This window comes from Mobula hypostoma, chromosome 5 (genome assembly GCF_963921235.1).
Source record: "Mobula hypostoma chromosome 5, sMobHyp1.1, whole genome shotgun sequence".
Taxonomy (NCBI): Eukaryota; Metazoa; Chordata; class Chondrichthyes; order Myliobatiformes; family Myliobatidae; genus Mobula; species Mobula hypostoma.
The window spans coordinates 88,566,069-88,586,292 of NC_086101.1; the positions used below are offsets into that span (position 1 = coordinate 88,566,069).

The 20,224-nt window shown below is 41.9% G+C and overlaps 1 protein-coding gene across 1 annotated transcript in view; it reads left to right on the forward strand.

Annotated features, from left to right (window-relative positions):
• Positions 1 to 20,224, forward strand: part of si:ch211-246m6.5 (von Willebrand factor D and EGF domain-containing protein) — a 327,759-nt gene that overhangs the window by 112,622 nt on the left and 194,913 nt on the right. Inside the window, exons 10-12 of the mRNA XM_063049712.1 lie at positions 3,729 to 4,002; positions 4,807 to 5,021; positions 10,597 to 11,555. Of these exons, the coding sequence (XP_062905782.1) occupies positions 3,729 to 4,002; positions 4,807 to 5,021; positions 10,597 to 11,555 (1,448 nt within the window). The remainder of the gene's footprint in view (positions 1 to 3,728; positions 4,003 to 4,806; positions 5,022 to 10,596; positions 11,556 to 20,224) is intronic.

The window sequence follows — 20,224 nt, forward strand, 5'->3', positions numbered from 1 at the left end:
GCGGAGGTGAGAGTAAGATTCCTGTTAAGTTTCTCTTCCTTTATTTATTAGTGCCTAATTAGAGTAGCAATAATATATCCCAGGTCAGTGATGTGCTCTTCATGCAAGATGCTGAAGATCTGCAAGACCTTCAGTCTTCCTGACTGCTACATCTAGGTGAAGTGCGTCTTGTTGCAACCCCTTACAGACCGTGTTAGGGAGCTGGAGCTGGATTATTCAGAAGAATGAGGAGTTGATTTAAAAGAGCTATGGGGAGACTGTCACAACTTGGTTGCAGGAGGCAGGTAGCTTGGTGACTGACAGGAGAGGGAAAGGGAATATACAGACAGTACAGAGAGCCATTCCACTCAATAACAAGGATACAGCTTTGGATAATGTTGGGGGGTGGTTGACCTACCAGGGGAAAAATGCAGCAATCAAGTATCTGGCACTGAGTCTGGCTCTGTGACTCAGAAAGGAAGGGGGAGAGGAGGAGAACAGTGGTGATAGGAGATTCAATAGGTAGGGAACAAATAGAAGATTCTGCGGATGAGACAGATTCCCAGATAGTATGTTGTCATCCAATGTGCCAGGGTCAACGACATCTCACATCATAACCACCGCATTCTTCAGGGGGAGGGTAAGCAGCCAGAAGACATAATACATATTGATACCAATTGCATAGGTAGGAAATGGGAGGAGGTCCACGTGAAGGCCAAGAGTTGGACTTCTTTATCAGAGGCTTTCAGAGTCGCACACCATTTAGAGCACTAGTAGGAGCTTATCCACACTACCGCCCCTGGCTATCACAACCTTAGGGACCGAAAAGGAATAGGTGGGCAGAATTTGTTAGGTGCATCCAGAATGGATTCCTGACACAATATGTAGCTAATTGAAGGAGAGGCCATACTGGATCTGGTACTAGACAGTGAAGCTGGTCAAGTGCCTGATATCTTGGTGTATGAGAATTTTGGAGACAGTGATTACAACTCCCAGACCTTACCCATAGCCTTGGACAGGGATAAGAGCAGACAGTATGGGCAAGTATTTAATTGGGAGAGGGCAAATTATAACGCTATTAAGTAAAAACTTGGGAGCATGAATTGGGAACAGAGGTACTCAGCAAAATGGGTAACGGAAATGTGAAGGTTGTTTAGGGAGTACTTGTATGGAGAGTGCAGGAGCCATGAATCTACTTTCAATCTGCATTGTATTTTGTGTTGTGCATTTATTATGCTTATTATGGTAGTTAGTCATGTGGATGGGGGCATGATAGAAGTGATTTTTTAAAATTACGTATTCATGCTTTTGTCTTTGGAAGTTCCGTTAGATTCTAGCTAGAGACAGCTGGAAGTGATATCTTTTCAATTGACTGCTTAAAATCACTTAAACATCACTTAATTACACTTAAAATCAATTAGTCAGCTTAAGTTAGCTTAATTACCTTGAGGAAAGCTTAAGTACATCTGAAGTGCTAAGACTGTTTATTTTGTTATACCACTAGTTTTAGTTTCATTGCTTCAAGATTATTTTGCTGGTTTGTAGGAGTAGTACCAGATGATTGATAGATAGATACTTTATTGATCCCATAGGAAATTACAGTGTCACAGTGGCATTTGTACAGATATACAAATATACGAATATTAGAAGATATGTAAGAAAGCAAGAATAAAAAATAAGTTAACTCAAACAGTCTACCAGGAAGGGGTCATCACTTCCCCAGCTACAGGTTGACTCATTATAGAGCCTAATGGCCGAGGTTAAGAATGACCTCATATAGCGCTCTTTGGAGCAGCACAGATATCTTAGTCTGTTACTGAAAGTGCTCCTCCGTTCAGCCAAGGTGGCACCCTGAGCCAATAGGCTGGTCCTGGACTTATTTCATAATTTATTTCATAACTTATTTCATAATTTACATATTACTATTTAACTATTTCTTACTATCTTTCTATTACTATTCTATTACTATTTATTATTTCTATGACTATTACTATTTACTAATAGTAATATTACTATTACTATTTCTATTACTATTTATTATTTATGGTGCAACTGTAACAAAAACCAATTTCCCCTGGGATCAATAAAGTGTGACTATGACTATGCAGAGGGTGAGAATCATTGTCCAGAATTGCCAGGATTTTTTATAGGGTCCTTTGGCCTCTGGTATGTCCAGTTTGACTCCTATAACTGAGCCAGCCTTTTTAATCAGTTTATTGAGCCTGGTGGCATCACCCATGTTGATGCCATTGCCCCAGCACACCACCGTATAGAAGATTTTACTGGTGACAACAGACTGGTAGAACATGTGAAGGAGAGGCCTGCATACTCCAAAGGACCTCATTCTCCTCATGAAGTAGAGACAACTCTGGCCTTTCTTGTACACAACCTCTCAAATCTGTCATCCAGGTGCACCCCCAGGTACTTGTAGGTCCTCACCATTAATATTAACAAGGAGCAGTGCTGCCTTAGTCTTCTTAAGGTCCATTATCATCGCCTTTTGTCTTACTGATGTTGAGCTGCAGATGATTCAATTTGCACCATTTGACAAAGTCCACCACCAGGTCCCTGTATATTTATACACCCAACTATTGCTGAGTCATCAGAGAATTTCTGCAGATGACATGACTCAGTGTTGTATCTAATGATTGAGGTGTACAGGGTAAACAGGAGGGGAGCCAATACAGTCCCCAGTGGACCCCAGTGCTGCTTATAGCCATGCCTGACACACAGCTCTGAAGCCACACAAACTGTGGTCTGCCACAATACAATGGAAGTGCCAACCCTCATTGAATGGAGCTTCCCGCCCCCGGCCCCCCCAGCAATGAGGACTGTTTGGTATTGAAGGCACTTGAGAAATCAAAAAACATGATCCTCACAGTGCTGTCCTGCTTATCCAAATGGGTGTAGGCTCAGTTCAACAGGTAGATGACAGCATCATCGACGCCAATGTGCTCCTCATAGGCAAACTGCAGGGGATCAAGGGCGGATCTGACCAGGGGTCGGAGGTGAGCCAGGATCATCCTCTCTAAGCTCTTCGTGATGTGTGAGGTCAGGGCCACTGGATGGTAGTCATTCAAGACTTTCGGTTGATCCTTCTTGGGTCCTTCATGATGTTTTCCACACAGTTAGGAACCTTTCCAGGCTGAGACTCAGACTAAAAAGTGGCAAGTATTACTTCATTGTTCAAGAAAGGTAGCAGGGATAAATCTTGGGAATTAAGACTCACTGGTCTATATGTCAGTGATGGGCAAATTATTGGAGAGGATTCTTAGAGAAGAGTTTATGAACATTTTGAGTAGTATAATCTGATTGGGTATTGCTAGCATGGTTTTCTGAGGGACAGTTCATACCACACGTTCCTGATTGAATCAAGTTATGGTGAATCAGCACCTTTAGATGGTTCCTCTAAACTTGGGTATTTCATTTAGTATCTGTTGTGCTTCCTCTTTCAAACTTTTGTTCTGGAATTTCATGATCTTTTTACACTCACATTTAATTTAGCTGTCCATTCCATATATAAAGCATGTGATTCCATATACTTTCTTTCCAGCTTTAGTAATTTGTCTTCCCAATATTTTGAGCTTGGAAGTATTTCTGATTTTATATTTATTTCTATATTCTAGGAAACGTTGATAGAGTCTAGCAGGACTTTATTAGAGCAACTTCTTACTCACATCCATCTGTTAAATGTTATTTATACCAGGGATCTTCCAGTAAACTAAAAAATTGATGTTATTTTATTGCAGACGATATGACAACCATAAAACTGGGACTTTTGTGATGTATAAGAGCCTCTTGCGAGAATCTGAAGTTCACGTACGTCAATGGGACTGCGGCAGTCGCCATTATGCTGTGTCGTGTAACTGTGGAGTAGTTGCCAGAGAAGGTGATGATATCATTGCATTTGACATGTGCAATGGACACTTTCAGGAGACCAGGCCTCACCTGTCAGTCAAAAGCAGTGGATCAGAACCACATCATGTCAAAATAATGGATGCACACCATGGGAAGAAAATCACGGTAGGTTCTTCCTGAAATCATTGCCAACTGCCCATCATAACATTGCTTTATAATGATTGGAATGAGCTAATTTGTATTTTAAATCATAGCATTATATCAGTGTTTCTCTTTACATACAGTATGTCTGATAAGACGGAAGGTTATGATCCATTGTAACAAATACATTTGTGGACAGGAAAAATAAACATGATCTTAGTTTAAAGGGAAACTATAATATGATTTTTTTGTGCTGTTAACTGCCATCAGAAAGTGGCTAATATTTTCACAAACTAAGAAAAGTATCCTCATGTATATGCACTGACCACAAGGCAATGAATTTTAAATCAGTGTTTTTAGCTGTAAGATATTTCGAGATATGTACCTGTCTTACTTATCGTGGACTCTCCCTGCTCAACCTGTTCAAAATATTGACATACACGTAGTGAAGCAAGTGCTCTTGGGATTTAAACCATAGATAAGTGAATAATAAAAATTACCACCATTACTGGTTATTACTGTTCCAATGAAATCCATGTTCAATGCTGCAGATTTGGCATTATCAGAGATAAAGTTGATTGAATAAAAGTAATGTGAAAATTAAAAATTAGAACCCTTGCTCTGAAACCCCATTGATAGCAAAGTGAGTGAAAGACCACAGATCTGCATATGGAAAATCATTTGGGTTTTTAAATTGTGAAGTCTTTTATTCTTCTATATTTAATTGGTATTTTGAACTTTAATTAAAGCTAAGTAACACGATGTATTTAAAGCAGTGGATTACATTTTGTTATGGGTCTGGGCTTTTTCTGGTTCCTGTTTCCACAGATCCTGTTTCCATCAGGGGCATTTGTCCGTGCAGACGTAAGCGACTGGGGAATGAGCATAACAGTACGGGCTCCCAGTGTTGATTTCAACAACACTAGGGGGCTCTGTGGGATCTTTGATGGCAATAGTAATAATGACTTCCATGGTGCTGATGGGAAACCCATGGCAGCTGCACATTGGAATAATGACCCCACTGATTTCATTGAGGAATGGAGGTACATATTAGAACAAAATGTGCAATGTTTCTTTCATGCAAAAGATAAATTAAACATTACTTCAAACTGTGCAAAGTGATGGATCACAGAACTTATGTGATAACATCTCTGGTGATACATGTCTTCATTTTAACCACCACTGAAACTACTTTACCTCAGTTGCTTATGTTTGAGTTCCACCTGCTCCAGATAGTTCTTTTATTGTAGAACATTCTGATTAAACCTAGGGTTCCCAACCATTTTTTCTTCCATGGACTAATACCATTAAGCAAGGGGTCTATGGACCCCAGTTTGGAAAACCCTGGATTAAACTATAACACTGCATTTTAAGAACATGTATTTTTTTTCCCTCGGATTTTGACTAAATTGCAGAATGCACAATATATTGCTTCAGTAATAAGGTTGCCAAATTAATCTAAACCTTCAGTATGTATTACTTTTTGGAGCGACTGGGGTTGTATACACTGGAATTTAGAAGGATGAGAGGGGATCTGATTGAAACAAATAAGATTATTAAGGGATTGGACATGCTAGAGGCAGGAAACATGTTCCCAATGTTGGGGGAGTCCAGAACCAGAGGCCACAGTTTAAGAATAAGGGGTAGACAATTTAGAATGGAGTTAAGGAAAAACTTTTTCACACAGAGAGTTGTGGTTCTGTGGAATGCTCTGCCTCAGAAGGCAGTGGAGGCCAATTCTCTGGATTCTTTCAAGACAGAGTTAGATAGAGCTCTTAAGGATAGCGGAGTGAAGGGATATAGGGAGAAGGCAGGAAAAGGGTACTGATTGTGGATGATCAGCCATGATGACAGTGAATGGTGGTGCTGGCTCGAAGGGCTGAATGGCCTACTCCTGCACCTATTATCTATTGTCAAAGTCATTGGCATGTGCAATGGTATGCCTAGAAGACTTGTACAGAGTGCATGGGTCATGATATCATTCTGAGTTAGCTTACAGGCGTGCTGATTTGAAGTTCTAAGCTCCAGCTGACACCTACTATAAACTCGCACAGCTAAATGTAAGTTTATTTGCAAGAGGAGGAAATCTTCCAAACCCTAACACACCCATTGCCTTGCAATTTCTACATTTAATGAGATTGTTGATTTACTGCTTTCTGCAATGGCTGTTCAACAATAAGAGCCTAGGACAGGTATTTTTGGCCTTAGTCTCAAGTAAGTAGTGTGCACAGATGCTTAAGTTCCTTGTCTTGACTTCAGTCATTTGCTCAGACTGGCTTCTCCCAGGTACATGTGCATGGATATCCATTCCCTTTAAGGCACATGCTGGACTTCAGAATGAGGAAAAGGTAGGCACAGAAGGAAGTATTACCAGAAAATTCACTCCCTCTTTCCTAAGAGGATCATGTGAAGCAGGTAGACAGCATCATGAGGATTGTTAGGTGCAAGTGTCATTGACTACACGCAGTCAATTGGAGATTGCCACGGATAGAATGCATTTCTCTCACCTAGAGTCCAACTACTATGTGATCAACATCACCATCAGGCCATGTTCGTCGTCTAGGTTATTGCCCAGTATTCTGGTGGCAATGATAATCCCATCATTCAGAATCACATTTGTTATCACTGATATATGTTGTGAAATGTGTTGTTTTGTGGCAGTAGTACAATGCAAGGCATAAAAAATACTATAAATTACAATAAAAATAAAAGGTGAAAAAAATAACAAGGTAGTGTTCATGGATTCTTGGACCAATCAGGAATCTGATGGTGGAGGGTAAGAATCTGCTCTTGAAATGTTGAGTGTGTGTCTTCAGGCTCCTGTGCCTCCACACCAATGGTAGTAATGTGAAGACAGCATCCTTGAATGTTGAGGCTCTTTAATGATAGATGCCAACTCCTTGAGGCATTATATCCTGAAGAAGTCTTTAACGGTGAGAGAATTATGCCCTTGGCCCTTGATGGAACTGGTTAAGTCTACAACCCTCTGCGGCCTCTTGAAATTCCATGCATTCACTGCTCTATCACTGGACTGTTCCTACTTCATCTCAACGTCAGTAAGATGAAAGAGCTGATTGTGGACTTCAGGAAGGGTAAGACGAAGGAACACATAATGGTCCTCATAGAAGGATCAGAAGTGGTTGAGAGTGAGCAGTTTCAAGTTCCTGGGTGACAAGATCTCTGAGAATCTAACCTGGTCCTAACATATCGATGCAGTTATAAAGAAGACAAGACAGCTGCTATACTTCATTTGGTATGTCAACAAACATACTCAGAAACTTCTATAGATGTACCATGGAGAGCATTCTGACAGGCTGCATCACTGTCTGGTATGGGGGTGGAGGGGTGGGGGCTACTTCACAGGACTGGAAGAAGTGTAGCCACTGTCCTGCCTTCTTTATGACTACATCAGTATGTTGGGACCAGGTTAGATCCTCAGAGATCTTGACACCAAGGAACTTGAAGTTGCTCACCCTCTCCACTTCTGATCCGTCTATGAAGATTGGTATGTGTTCCTTCATCTTACCCTTCCTGAAGTCCACAATCAGCTCTTTCGTCTTACTGACATTGAGTGCAAGGTTGTTGCTGCGACTCCACTCCACTAGTTGGCATATCTCACTCCTGTATGCCCCCTTGTCACCACCTGAGATTCAACCAACATTGGTTGTATCATCAGCAAATTTATAGATGGTATTTGAGCTATGCCTAGCCACACCATCATGGGTATAGAGAGAGTAGAGCTTGTAAATGGAAGGTCCAACTTCTGGTGAATCAATATCCTGGCAGAAACTACACGATGAAGACAAAAGAACACTCATACAGAAGGCAGGACAGCGGCTATACCTTATTAGGAGTTTGAAGAGATTTGGCATGTCAACAAATACACTCAAAAACTTCTATAGTTGTACCATGGAGAGCAATCTGACAGGCTGCATCACTGTCTGGTATGGAGGGGCTACTGCACAGGACCGAAAGAAGCTGCGAAAGGTTGTAAATCTAGTCAGCTCCATCTTGGGCACGAGCTACAAAGTACCCCTGACATCTTTAGGGAGCAGTGTCTCAGAGATTATTAAGGACCTCTAGCACCCAGGGCATGCCCTTTTTTCACGGATACCATCAGGTAGGAAATAAAGAAACCTGAAGACACACACTCAGCAATTCAGGAACAGCTTCTTCCCCTCTGCCATCCAATTCCTAAATGGACATTGAACCCATGGACACTACCTCACTTTTTTTTAATATACAGTATTTTTATGCATATTTTTAAAAATCTATTCAGTATACGTAATTAATTTACTTGTTTATTTATTATTATGCTTTATTTTATTTGTTATTTTTTCTCTCTGCTAGATATTTGAACATTTTCCTTTTGCATATTGGTTGCTTGTCCATACTTTTGGATCTGGCCTTTTATTGATTCTATTATGTTTCTTGAATTTACTGAGTATGCTCGCGTGAAAACAAATCTCAGTGTTGCATATGGTGACATGTCTCTATGTGCTTTGATAATAAATTTACTTTGAACTTTGGTGGCTCCACACCATACCTGGATTTGATGCAACTAGTCAGAGTGCTCTCCATCGCATATCTATAGAAATTTGCAAGAGTCTTTGGTAACATACCAAATCTCCTCAAACTCCTAACGAAGTAAAGCTGAAGTGCTTTCTTCATGATTGCATCAATGTATTGGCTTCAAGATGGATGCTCTCAGATTCTGATGTCCTGGAACTTGAAGCTGCTCTCCCTTTCCATCACCATCCCCTGTGTTTTCCCAACTTTCCCTTCCTGAAGCTCACAATCAATTCCTTGGACTTGCTGACGTTGGGGTTGTTGTTTGATCTATCTCACTCCTGTACGCCTCCTCCTCACTACCTGAGAATCTGCCAACAACAATTGAGTCATTGGTGAATCCATAAATGTCATTTGAGCTGTCCCTAGCCATACAGTTGTGAGAGTGGAGCAGTGGGCTAACGATCCATCCTTGAGATGCACCTGTGTTGATTATCAGCGAGGAGGCAATGCTTTTACTGATCCACGCTGTCTGTGGTCTCCTGGTAAGGAAGTGAAGGATCCAGGTCTAGAGGGAGATACAGATTTTAAAGAGTATTGGTTGGTAGTGAGGGGCTGATGGTGTTTAACACTGAAATGTACTTGATAAGCAGCAGCCTGGTGTATGTTATGCTGTGAATGGGTGCTGCAAAACAAAGTGGAGAGCCAGTTAGATTACACCTGCTGTAGTCCTGTCATGGCGGTAGGCTGATTGCAACAGGTCCAGATCCTTGTCCAAATAGGAGTTAACTTTAGACATGGCCAACCTCTCAAAGTGCTGCCGACCTATAGTCATTGAGGCTGCTCATCTTGCTGTTTTGGGGCACTGGCAAGATTGATACTCTTTGAAGCAGGTGGGAAACTCACTGCAGCACTGAAAGGTTGAAGGTGTCCTTGAACACTCCAGCCAGTTGGTTGGCACAGATTTTTTATGCCCTGCCATGTACCCCATTGACGCCTGACACTTTTTATGGGTTCACCATCTTGAAGGATGATCTGACGTCAGCCTATGGGACAGAGATTACAAGATCGGCAGATGCTGTAGGGATTTGCACTGGGGTGGTGTTATTCTCCATTTCAAAGCATGAATAAAAGATGTTAAACTCATTAGGGAGTGGAGCATCACTGTCGTTTAGGCTGTTAGGTTTTTCTCTATAGGAAGGAATGGCATTTAAACCCTGCCATAACTGTTATGCATCTGATCTAGTCTCTGATTTTACACTTAGAGAGCGTTCTTGCTCTCACAATGGCATTAAAAAGCATTTCTGGATTTCTTGTAGGGTTCTGGATTACAGGTTCTGAATGCCACAGCTCTAGCCCCCAGCAAGTAGTGCATATCCTGGTTTATCCAGGGCTTCTGGTTTGGGTGGGACTTTTCCAAATGGGATTAGGCTGAGTGCCACTTCCTTGAAAGTACAATACTCAGTTTTTCACTATCAAGAGCTATTTAATGTTGAGTTGTGTTTTTTTTTACACTGCAGTTAAAACTGAAGCATCAGTCAATGGATGTAACCTGCTGGTTGACTCTTCTGAATGGGCAAATGGATTGTCTATCATTTCCATGCTGGAATGAATGAGTTCCAAGTTCATGTAAAGCATTTTGCAAGCACTCATGCCACCTTCTGGAATTTTATGGCTGACTTGCCTATATTCCAATTGTTTTCCTCTGGCATATGGTCAGAAGGACTTGACAGTCCAAAGGGCCAGTTTCTATGCTGTATACCTCCAAGACCCCTGCGCTGTGTTACTAATTATTAAAATAATATGTTTTTACAGTGCTCCTTTGTTTTCATTCCTTTTGCAATCAGACATTATAAATGATACTATATTTTAAGTATACAATGAGAAAGACAATGTAATAGTGAATTCTTTGTTGATAATTCATTTAGGCATTCAACATATTTACTTGCTTTCTACTCCCAGTAAATTATGGTGTAATCTAAAGTAACAAGACTAATCATGTTGCTGTATGATTGGAACATACATTCTCAAAGAAAATACTTGAACTTAATCAAAATAGAAGTTGGAAAATAATTTTTGTTATCTAACTTTTTGGTCTGCTTGCTTTAGAGTACATCCAGGGGAAAGTTTGTTTGACAAGACACCATCCCACTCTGTGAAAGAGAAAAGAAGAAATTACTGCAAGTGTCGGAAGAAATATACAATGCCCCTCCATTCCGTGAACAAGTTCACCACTGGCTATGGCCATTCTCACCTACTGTCTAGTTGCAATGCCTATGAAAATGTGGATTACACTTCATTAGTTCCTTATTTGGATATTACGGCAGAATACATAAACAACCCAGGGCAGTCCTTGTTCAGAAAGCGTGACATTGTCCAGTCTTCTGAGAGGTCAGATGGACATATGGCCCTGCTGAAATACATTCAATCACAAAGCGCCAAAGAATTCACCACCAAAGGCAAGTCACTTACATTTACTGATCACTTAGTGAGATATTCCAGATGGCCAGACGTAATGGATTTTTCTGAACCAGAGGTTATGCTGCACAGGATAAGAAATCAGCGTCCTTTTAAATTCTTACCAACATTCACATTCCAGAGCTTAAGCCAAACCGATCTGGAAAGCTTTACTTACTTTTTCCCAGAAGACCATCTGTCCAGGAATCGACCTGGTGTGCAACCAACATGGCCAACTCCAAGTGGACTGACATCAGTTAAGGCCCTAGAGGTATGCCAACAAACCCTGGGGAACTCTACCACTGGTGTAGTGTGTCATGACCTTCTTGGAAGAAGGCTTATTGAGGCTGTGGATATGTGTATCTCAGACATGCAGCTTAAAGATGATCTTGCTTGGGAGGAAGGGATGCGACCTTTCCTTGACAATGAATGCGAAAGAAAACTTTTGGAAAGTAAGGTTCAGTGGGCCCATGGAACAAATGATCCTCATGTTAAAGAGATTGTTAGAGCTCTCCGTTGTCCAAACTCATGCAGTAACAATGGACATTGCACAGCATGGGGTTGCCAGTGCTTTGTCAAATACAGCTCCTATGACTGCAGTATTTCCAATGGTAAGCATAAGAATATTTTTAATGATCGCAGTTTCTTGAACAAAATAATGTCCTTGAAAATACACTTTTTATGCCAGATGTTGAAGCTTCATAAAATCAAATTGCCTTAAAAGAACCTGCTCTTTCATTTGCCATTTTGGTGGGGAAAATATCAACTATAAGCAGTAATCCTTGGCAGATCACATTGTAGTTGACAGATGTTCAAGTCCTTGTGGACCTATCTATGAAGACTGCAAGAGGATCCAAGCCAAATCTGAGCTGCTAAAACTATTGAGTCTCAATGTCAGCTCTGTGGAATTGTAAAAAAAAAGCCTGTTTTGTTTTAATTAATTATTTTATCATGGAATATCCACCAAGATCAGCTTATTGCTTCATTTTGGTATTTTGCAAGTTCAGATCAGAGAAGAATTTCAGGCTTGATTATACCATTTATGTGTGATGAGTATTTTTATATTAAGCTGTGTATTTGTGGAGAAGTAGCTGCCTTTCGTCTCTGTCATTCCTCATGGTTCATTCATTGGCTCTGGCATTTTGTTTGGAGGGTCAAATGTAAACTTTCTGAAATCTGGTTGATCTAAACTTTGGCTGTAGTGAAAAGAGAGCTAATTAAAAAAATGATAATCAGACATTGGCATCAAATCATCTAAATTACGTCAAAGTTAAAGTATGTGTTTGTTTTCTCAAAGTTTAACTGGATGAAATTGAGTTTCATTTAAAACCAGATACCAGATAAATATAGCAGTCAGTAAAGGTGACTTACTCATACAGACAATTAAGACTTGCTGGAAATTTTCCTCGTCTTACATTGTTATATCCTCTCATGTAAGGGATGTTTTGTGTGACCTTTCAAAGTAACACTTGTTAAATTGTTCCCTTTGCACCTAAGTTATACTTTGTGGAGGCATGATCAGGTCCTGAAGACCATCGCTGAAGCAGTCAGCGCAGGAGTTGAGTGGGCGAAGTGGTCCCGACCCTCCAAGCAGACCATTGCCTTTGTCAGAGCTGGGGAGCAGCCAATACCTGCCAAAAGAACATCTGCAGGCATTCTGACCTCTGCAAGGGACTGGCAGCTGTTGGTGGATCTCGAAGGGCAGCTGAAGTTCCCCAACCATATCGCAGCCACCACCCTGCGACCAGACATTGTCCTAGTGTCTGAGTCGACTAAGCAAGTGGTGCTGCTGGAGCTGACAGTCCCATGGGAAGATAGCTTGGAGGAGGCCTTTGAAAGGAAGCTCTCCAAGTACGCAGGACTGGTCAGCAGCTGTCAGCAGGCTGGATGGAGAGCGAGGTGTCTCCCAGTGGAGGTTGGTTGTAGGGGATTCATAGCCCGTTCTTTAGTTAGAGCCTTCAGCATTTTGGGCATCGAGGGAGAGAGGAAGAGGAGAGCCATCTGCAGTACCACCGATGCAGCAGAGAGGGCCTCAAGATGGCTGTGGCTCAAAAGAGGGGAGCCATGGAGTCATAATTAGCTAGCCATCTGGACACAAGCTGGGGTCTGATCAGCCCCGGCTGGGTCACCCGGAGGAGGATGTATGATGTTGAATGACCCGAAACACCCAATGTTTCCAGGAACATCACTGAAGATGTGTCCAGAAGCATCACAGTCACCTATTATGGCCTGGATTATGCCAGAGAATTAAGTGATTATCAGGCGCTTTAGGACATTCATGTATGTCAGTGTGAAAGCAAATGTTTAAATTCACCATTAGCCACCATTTAGATGACCTTATTTTCCTGCTGGTCTCTGTTGTGGGGAGTTTGTCAGTGTGGAGGTGGCACAGTGGTGCTGCTCTTCTCATTTCAGTGGAATGGAGTAGCCAGGAGGGTGAAAAGTTCGTCTTAATTTATTTATTTTCTTCCACTGAAAGTAAGCATGCATGTACAGCAGGCAGTGAAGAAAGCTAATGGCATGTTGGCCTTCATAACAAGGGGAGTTGAGTATAGGAGCAAAGAGGTCCATCTGCAGTTGTGCAGGGTGCTGGTGAGACCACACCTGGAGTATTGTGTACAATTTTGGTCTCCAAATTTGAGGAAGGACATTCTAGCTATTGAGGGAGTGCAGCGCAGGTTCACGAGGTTAATTCCCGGGATGGCGGGACTGTCATATGTTGAAAGATTGGAGCGACTGGGCTTGTATACACTGGAATTTAGAGGGATGAGAGGGGATCTGATTGAAGCATATAAGATTATTAAGGGATTGGACACGCTAGAGGCAGGAAACATGTTCCCGATGTTGGGGGAGTCCAGAACCAGAGGCCACAGTTTAAGAATGAGGGGTAAGCCATGTAGAACGGAGTTGAGGAAAAACTTTTTCAAACAGAGGGTTGTGGAATGCTCTGCCTCAGAAGGCAGTGGAGGCCAATTCTCTGGATTCTTTCAAGAAAGAGTTAGATAGGGCTCTTAAAAATAGTGGAGTCAAGGGATATAGGGAGAAGGCAGGAAAAGAGTACTGATTGTGGATGATCAGCCATGATCACAGTGAATGGCAGTGCTGGCTCGAAGGGCTGAATAGCCTACTCCTGCACCTATTGTCTATTGTCTATCAAGTGTCTGAATGTTTTAGTTAATGCCAAGAACATCATGACATAGAAACTATGTCAAACAGTGCAACATTTTTAGTCATAATATAATGAAGAAATAATCATTGAATATATTGTGAATTTATTGACCTTGATTGCAAAATCTTCAATTCTCAACCCCGTTCTGACATTGACCTATCTCTTGTGGATTCCTGCATTGTTACGTCCATGTCCATTGCAGTTAGAGTGACAGAGTTAATATTTGAGTCAAAGAAAATCTTTGACTCGAAACATGAATTCTTTTTTTTTTCCTACTGATGGATATCGTCATTTTTATTTCAGAATTTTTGCATTTTAAAATTTTCTCTATTCTGGTACAACTCCTCCGAACTACTTCCACTGTATTAATATCTGATATAAGAGCAGATAAACTATGAGTAGGCATATTTTGATCCTACCCTTCCGTGCATTTGGATTTTCCAGTTTTATGCTACCACATCACTACACACATTTCTCTTGATTCCCTTCATAGCCAGGAATCTATTTGCTTTCTGTTTTTGAATGAAAAATCTAATTGATTTCTGTCTTGAAACACCGTTTTCTAAGTCGAGTGGCCATTGTGTGAGTGGGCCATTGTTGGAATGGGGAGTTAAGGCTTGCCTCATCAAAGCTTCAATGGGGAGTGGTGTAGACCACAGGTAGATTTTATTTTCATTATTTATTCTTTACTTCTTTCTTATTGCACATTTAGAACAGTGGGGATGCCAAACAGTATATTGGAATGCTCCTCTTACAGGATGTGGGAAGACAGGGAGAACAACAGTGTCCTTGACAACTACTCCCGCAAGAAGTGCATCAACTGCAGCTTCTAACAGACCATGTTAAGGAGTTCAAGGTGGAACTGGGTGAACTCCAGATCATTCAGAAGGCCGAGGAGTTGATAGACAGGTCAGATAGGGAACAGTTACACCAAAGGTGTAGGACACAGGTAACTGGGTGACTGTCAGGAGGTGGAATGGGGAAAGGCAGTCAGTGTATAGTACCCTGTGGCCATTCCCTTCAACAACAGGTATGCTGCTTTAGATAATGTTGGGTGGGGGAATGACCTAGTCGAGGAGGGCCACAGCTGTCAAGTCTCTGGCACTGAGTCTGGCTCTGTGGCACAAAAGGGAAGAGGGGAGAAGAGGTGAGCCATGGTGACAGGGAATTTGTTGGTTAGGGGAACACAAAGGAGGGTCTGTGGATGAGAATGTATTCTGGAAGTTCAAACTAAAGGGAGTGCGATACTAGATCTCCTATTAGAGAATGAGATAGGGCAGATGATGGAAGTTTGTATACGGGCATATGTTGCATCAAGTGAACATAATGACATTTGCTTCAAGGTAATTATGGAAAAGGATAGGTCTAGTCCTCAGGTTGAGGTTGCAAATTAAAGAAAGGCCATTTTGATGGTAACAGAAAGGTTTTGGCAGTTGTAGATTGGGATATGTTATTGTCTGGCAAAGGTGTACTTGTTAAGTGGAAGACCTTCAAAGGTGAAATATTAAAAGTACAAAGTTCACATGATTCTATCAGAATAAAAGGCTAGGATAATAAATTAATGGAACCTTGGTTTTCAAGAGATATTGAAGCACTGGTTAAGAAAAAGGAAGATGTTCCTGAGGACTGGAGAATTGCAAATGTCATTCCACTCTTCAAGAAGGGAAGTATGCAGAAGAAAGGAAATTATAGGCCAATTAGTCTGACCTCAGTGGTTGAGAAGATGTTGGGGTTGATTGTTAAGGATGTGGTTTCAGGGTACTTGGAGGCACATGAAAATATAGGCTAAAGTCAGCATCGCTTCCATAAGGGAAAATTTTGCCTGACAAATCTGTCAGAAATCTTTGAGTAAATAACAAGCAGGATATAGTCTTGGGATTGCTTCATCGGTCTCCCTGGTAACTGCTTGCCAAGACAGATGTCAAAGCAGAGTCATCTTATTGGGAATCTGCTCATAGCCATGAACCATCATAATGTGCACACGAGAGCTGCATTGTTTATATTTAAGTCTTAATACTGACGATGTTGGTTTACGAGAGGTTTCTGTCATTGGATGCCTGAACCTGCTGGAGGATTTGAAGGGTTCCTGTTCCATAATACCTTGTGACATGGGAGACAATCTGATTCACTTACACAATATGGGGTGGCACAGTAACGTAATGGTCAGGGTACCACTATTACAGCACCAGCGATCTGCGGGTGAGGTTCAATTCCCACTGTTGTGTGTGAGCAGTTTGCGTGTTCTCCCCATGGGTCACCTCGAGGAAAGATGTAAGCATGTGTAGAAAATTGGCTGATTGACAGGAGGCAAAGAGTGGGAATAAAGGGAGCCTTTTTTTGATTGGCTGCCGGTGACTAGTGGTGTTCCGCAGGGGATGGTGTTGGGATCGTTTCTTTTACATTTGTACCTCAGTGATTCGGATGATAGAATTGATGGCTTTGTGGTCAAATTTAGATTATGAAGGCACGTAGTCCCCTTTTATTGTCATTTAGTAATGCATGCATTAAGAAATGATACATTATTTCCTCCGGTGTGATATCACAAAACACAGGACAAACCAAGACTGAAGAAACTGACAAAACCACATAATTATACATATAGTTACAACAGTGCACAATACCATAACTTGATGAAGAAAGTCCGTGAGCACAGTAAAGTTCAAAGTTTCTCAAATGTCCTACATCTCTCGCAGACGGGATAGGGAAGAAATACTCTCCCTGCCATGCCGACCACAATCCGACTCTGAGTCATCTGAAAACTTCGAGCTCTGATCAGATCTCCGACACCGAGTACTGAGCGCCATCTCTGTCCGAGTGATTCGACCTCTTTCTCGGTCGCCAAAAGCAGGCAAGGCCGGGGATTTTGAGGCCTACCCTCCGAAAGATTCCCGACGACACGGTAACGACAGCCGCGGATGGGCGTTTCAGAAACTTCTTCAGATGTTCCTCTGTGATTTCACGTCCATTCTCCATCAAATCAGAATTGTCCACGGCCCCTATTTAACAGATACGACATCATTCTTAACCAGAGAGCTATGCACGCGTGGCGCGCTGCCATCTTCTCCTCCCACCAAAAAATTTGTGGACGATACAAAGATAGGTGGAGGGGCAGGTAGTATTGAGGAAGAAGAGAGGCTGCAGAACTAGAACATTTGGCCTATCGGGTCTGCTTCACCATTTTATCATGGCTGATCCAACTTTCCTCTCAGCCCTGATCTCCTGCCTTCTCCCCATATCCCTTCATGCCCTGACCAATTAAGAATCTATCAACGTCTGCCAAAATAAACATAAAGACTTGGCCTCCACCTCTGCTTATGGCAAAGAATTCCTCAGGATCAGCAGTCTCTGACTGAAGAAATTCTTTCTCCTTTCTAAAAGGACACTCCTCTATTCAGAGATCAAGTCCTCCGGTCTTAGACTCTGCTACCACGGTAAACATCCTCTCCATATTCACTCTGTCAAGGCCTTTCACCATTTGATAGGCTTCAATTATGTCACCTATCATTTCTCTGAATTCTAGTGAAAACAGGCTCATAGCCATCAAATGCTCTTCATATGACCGGCCATTCAATACTGGAATCAATTTTCTGAACCTCCTTTGAGCGTTCTCCAATTTCAACACATTATTTCTAAGATAAGGGGCCCACACTGCTCAGAGTACTCCAAGTGAGGCCTGAACAATACTTTATAAAGCCTCAACATTGCATCCTAAGGACTTGATGGATTAGGAGAATGGGCAAAAATGTGGCAAGTGGAAGTTTATGGTCATGCGCTTTGGTGGAAGGAATAGAAAGACAGAGAAAAATTAAAAATCTGATGTGAAAGGGGACTTGGGAGTCCTCGTGCAGGATTCTCTATAGGTTAATTTGACGGCTGAATCAGTGGGAGGAAGGTAAATGCAATGTTAGCATTCATTTTGAAAGAACTAGAATATATAAGCAAGGATTTATAAAGCTTTATAAAGCACTGCTGAAGCCCTCATTTGGAGTATTATGAGCAGTTTCCCATATTTACGGAAGGATGTGCTAACAATAGAGAGGGTTTAGCAGAGGTTCACGACAGTGATTCTGGGAATAAAAAGGCTTCTTTTATGAGGAGGAATTGATGGCTCTGAAATTTAGAAGAATTTAATTGCATTCCATCACATGTTGAAAGGCCTAGATCGATTGTTGTGGAGATGATGGGGGAGTCTAGGACCAGACTGCACAGTCACAGAATAGAAAGGAGATGAGGAGGAATTTCTTTCACCAGAGAGTTGTGAATCTGTGAAATTCATTTCACAGGTAGCTGTGGAGGCCAGGTCATTGGGTATATATTTAAGGCAGAAGTTGATAGTTTCTTGATTAATCAAGGTGTAAAAAGCTCCAGGGAGAAGGAGGAGAGTGGGGTTGAAAGGAAATAATAAATCAACCATGATGAAATGTCAGAGCAGACTCGATGAGCCAAATGGTCTAATTCTGCTCCTATGTCATACTATCATATGGACTTAAATATTCTTGTAATAAAAGCTAATATGTTATTTACCATTCCAATGGCTTGCTGCGTTTGTACATTTTATGGATCAATTATAAGCACATCCGAGTGTCTTCAAATGTCATTTCTTCCCAACTCCACACTTTCACATATTATACTCAGCATGCGTGATCTTTTCCAGACCGTTGCCCAGTCACTTACTCCATCTGCATTCATTTGGAGCATTCATTTGTCTTTACAACTTAATAGAAATTCATACAACATGGAAACAGGCCCTTTGGTTCAACCCATGCATGCCAACTAAGCTGTTAATCTTAGCTGGCTGCATTTACCTATGTGTGGCTCATATTTCCCCAGGACTCTTACATTTTGATTACATAGCATTGTGTTTTCAGTGCATTTAGCAACTTTACTTCAATACATTCATCTAAGACATTTATATAGACTGGAACCTGTTGAGGCTCCAGCTCTGTTTCTTCTGGTGGATAATTTGATAGATGTTGCCAAACAGTAAAGAACCCAATGATGCTACCCGTTAGTCAGCTTGTCATCCATCCACACCAGTATGTTACCTCCTATACTTTTGTCATCGTTAGGTTGCATCTGGAATTTCCAGTTGGCGAACGATTTCCCTCCACGCCACTCTGACACATTGGGAAATCATGTATGTGGCAGGTTACAGCAGTAGTTTGCCTTTGCCTACTGCTGGGTAAGTTTAAAGAGATCACCACCTCTTGTAGTGGATGACCAGGATGTCTAAGTGCCTTGTCGTGCTCTTAGCACTCCACAACACTTGCTCGGCCTGCCTTCTTGACCGCTGGACCATTAATCATTCTCTTCCGCTCGATCTGCCATGGCCAGACTTCACACGCTGGGATAGGCAAATCCCCTACATCAATGAGGGTTGAAGACCTGTTGGCTACCCTCACCTGGTTTGGCCCGTCTGCCGAGATGGTTTATCGGGGTGTGGCCGCTGCGCGTGCTACAGCTACTTGGAGCCACAGGTGAGAGCTGAGCACCAGGTGGGGACCAAAGGTGGACGAGCTGCCCTGAAAAAGGGCACAGCAGGCCCCCTCCACCAGAGGTGCTATCCCTCCCTGGACACCCCATACGTTACAATTTAATTTTTGGATCAACCTGTATGCAGCCCTTCACTATATGCCTCTGGGTATTTAAGTTTACTCTCTCCATTGCAACACATATAAAATCCTGGAGGAACTCAGCAGGTCAGGCAGCATCCATGGAAATTAATAAACAGTCAATGTTTCAGGCTGAGACCCTTCTTCAGGACTGTGAAGGAAGGGGAATGATGCCAGAATAAAAAGGTGGGGGGGAGGGGAAAGAGGCTAGCTGGAAGGTGACAGGTGAGCCAGATTGGTATGAAAGGTCAAGGGCTGGAGAAGAAAGAATCTGATAGGAGAGGAGAGTGGACAAAAGGAGAAGGGGTCCCAGATGGAAGTAATAGGCAAGAGAGAAGTTTATGCCACATATTACTTCTTCAAACAATTTCAGAGTAAAGTGGGACTAACTGCTATTGATAACAAGGCAGTACTCCATTGAGCGTGACATCTTTATCCCCTGGCAAACCCTGAAGACAGTGATCATTAAAGGGAAAATACTAATAATTGAAATAGTACC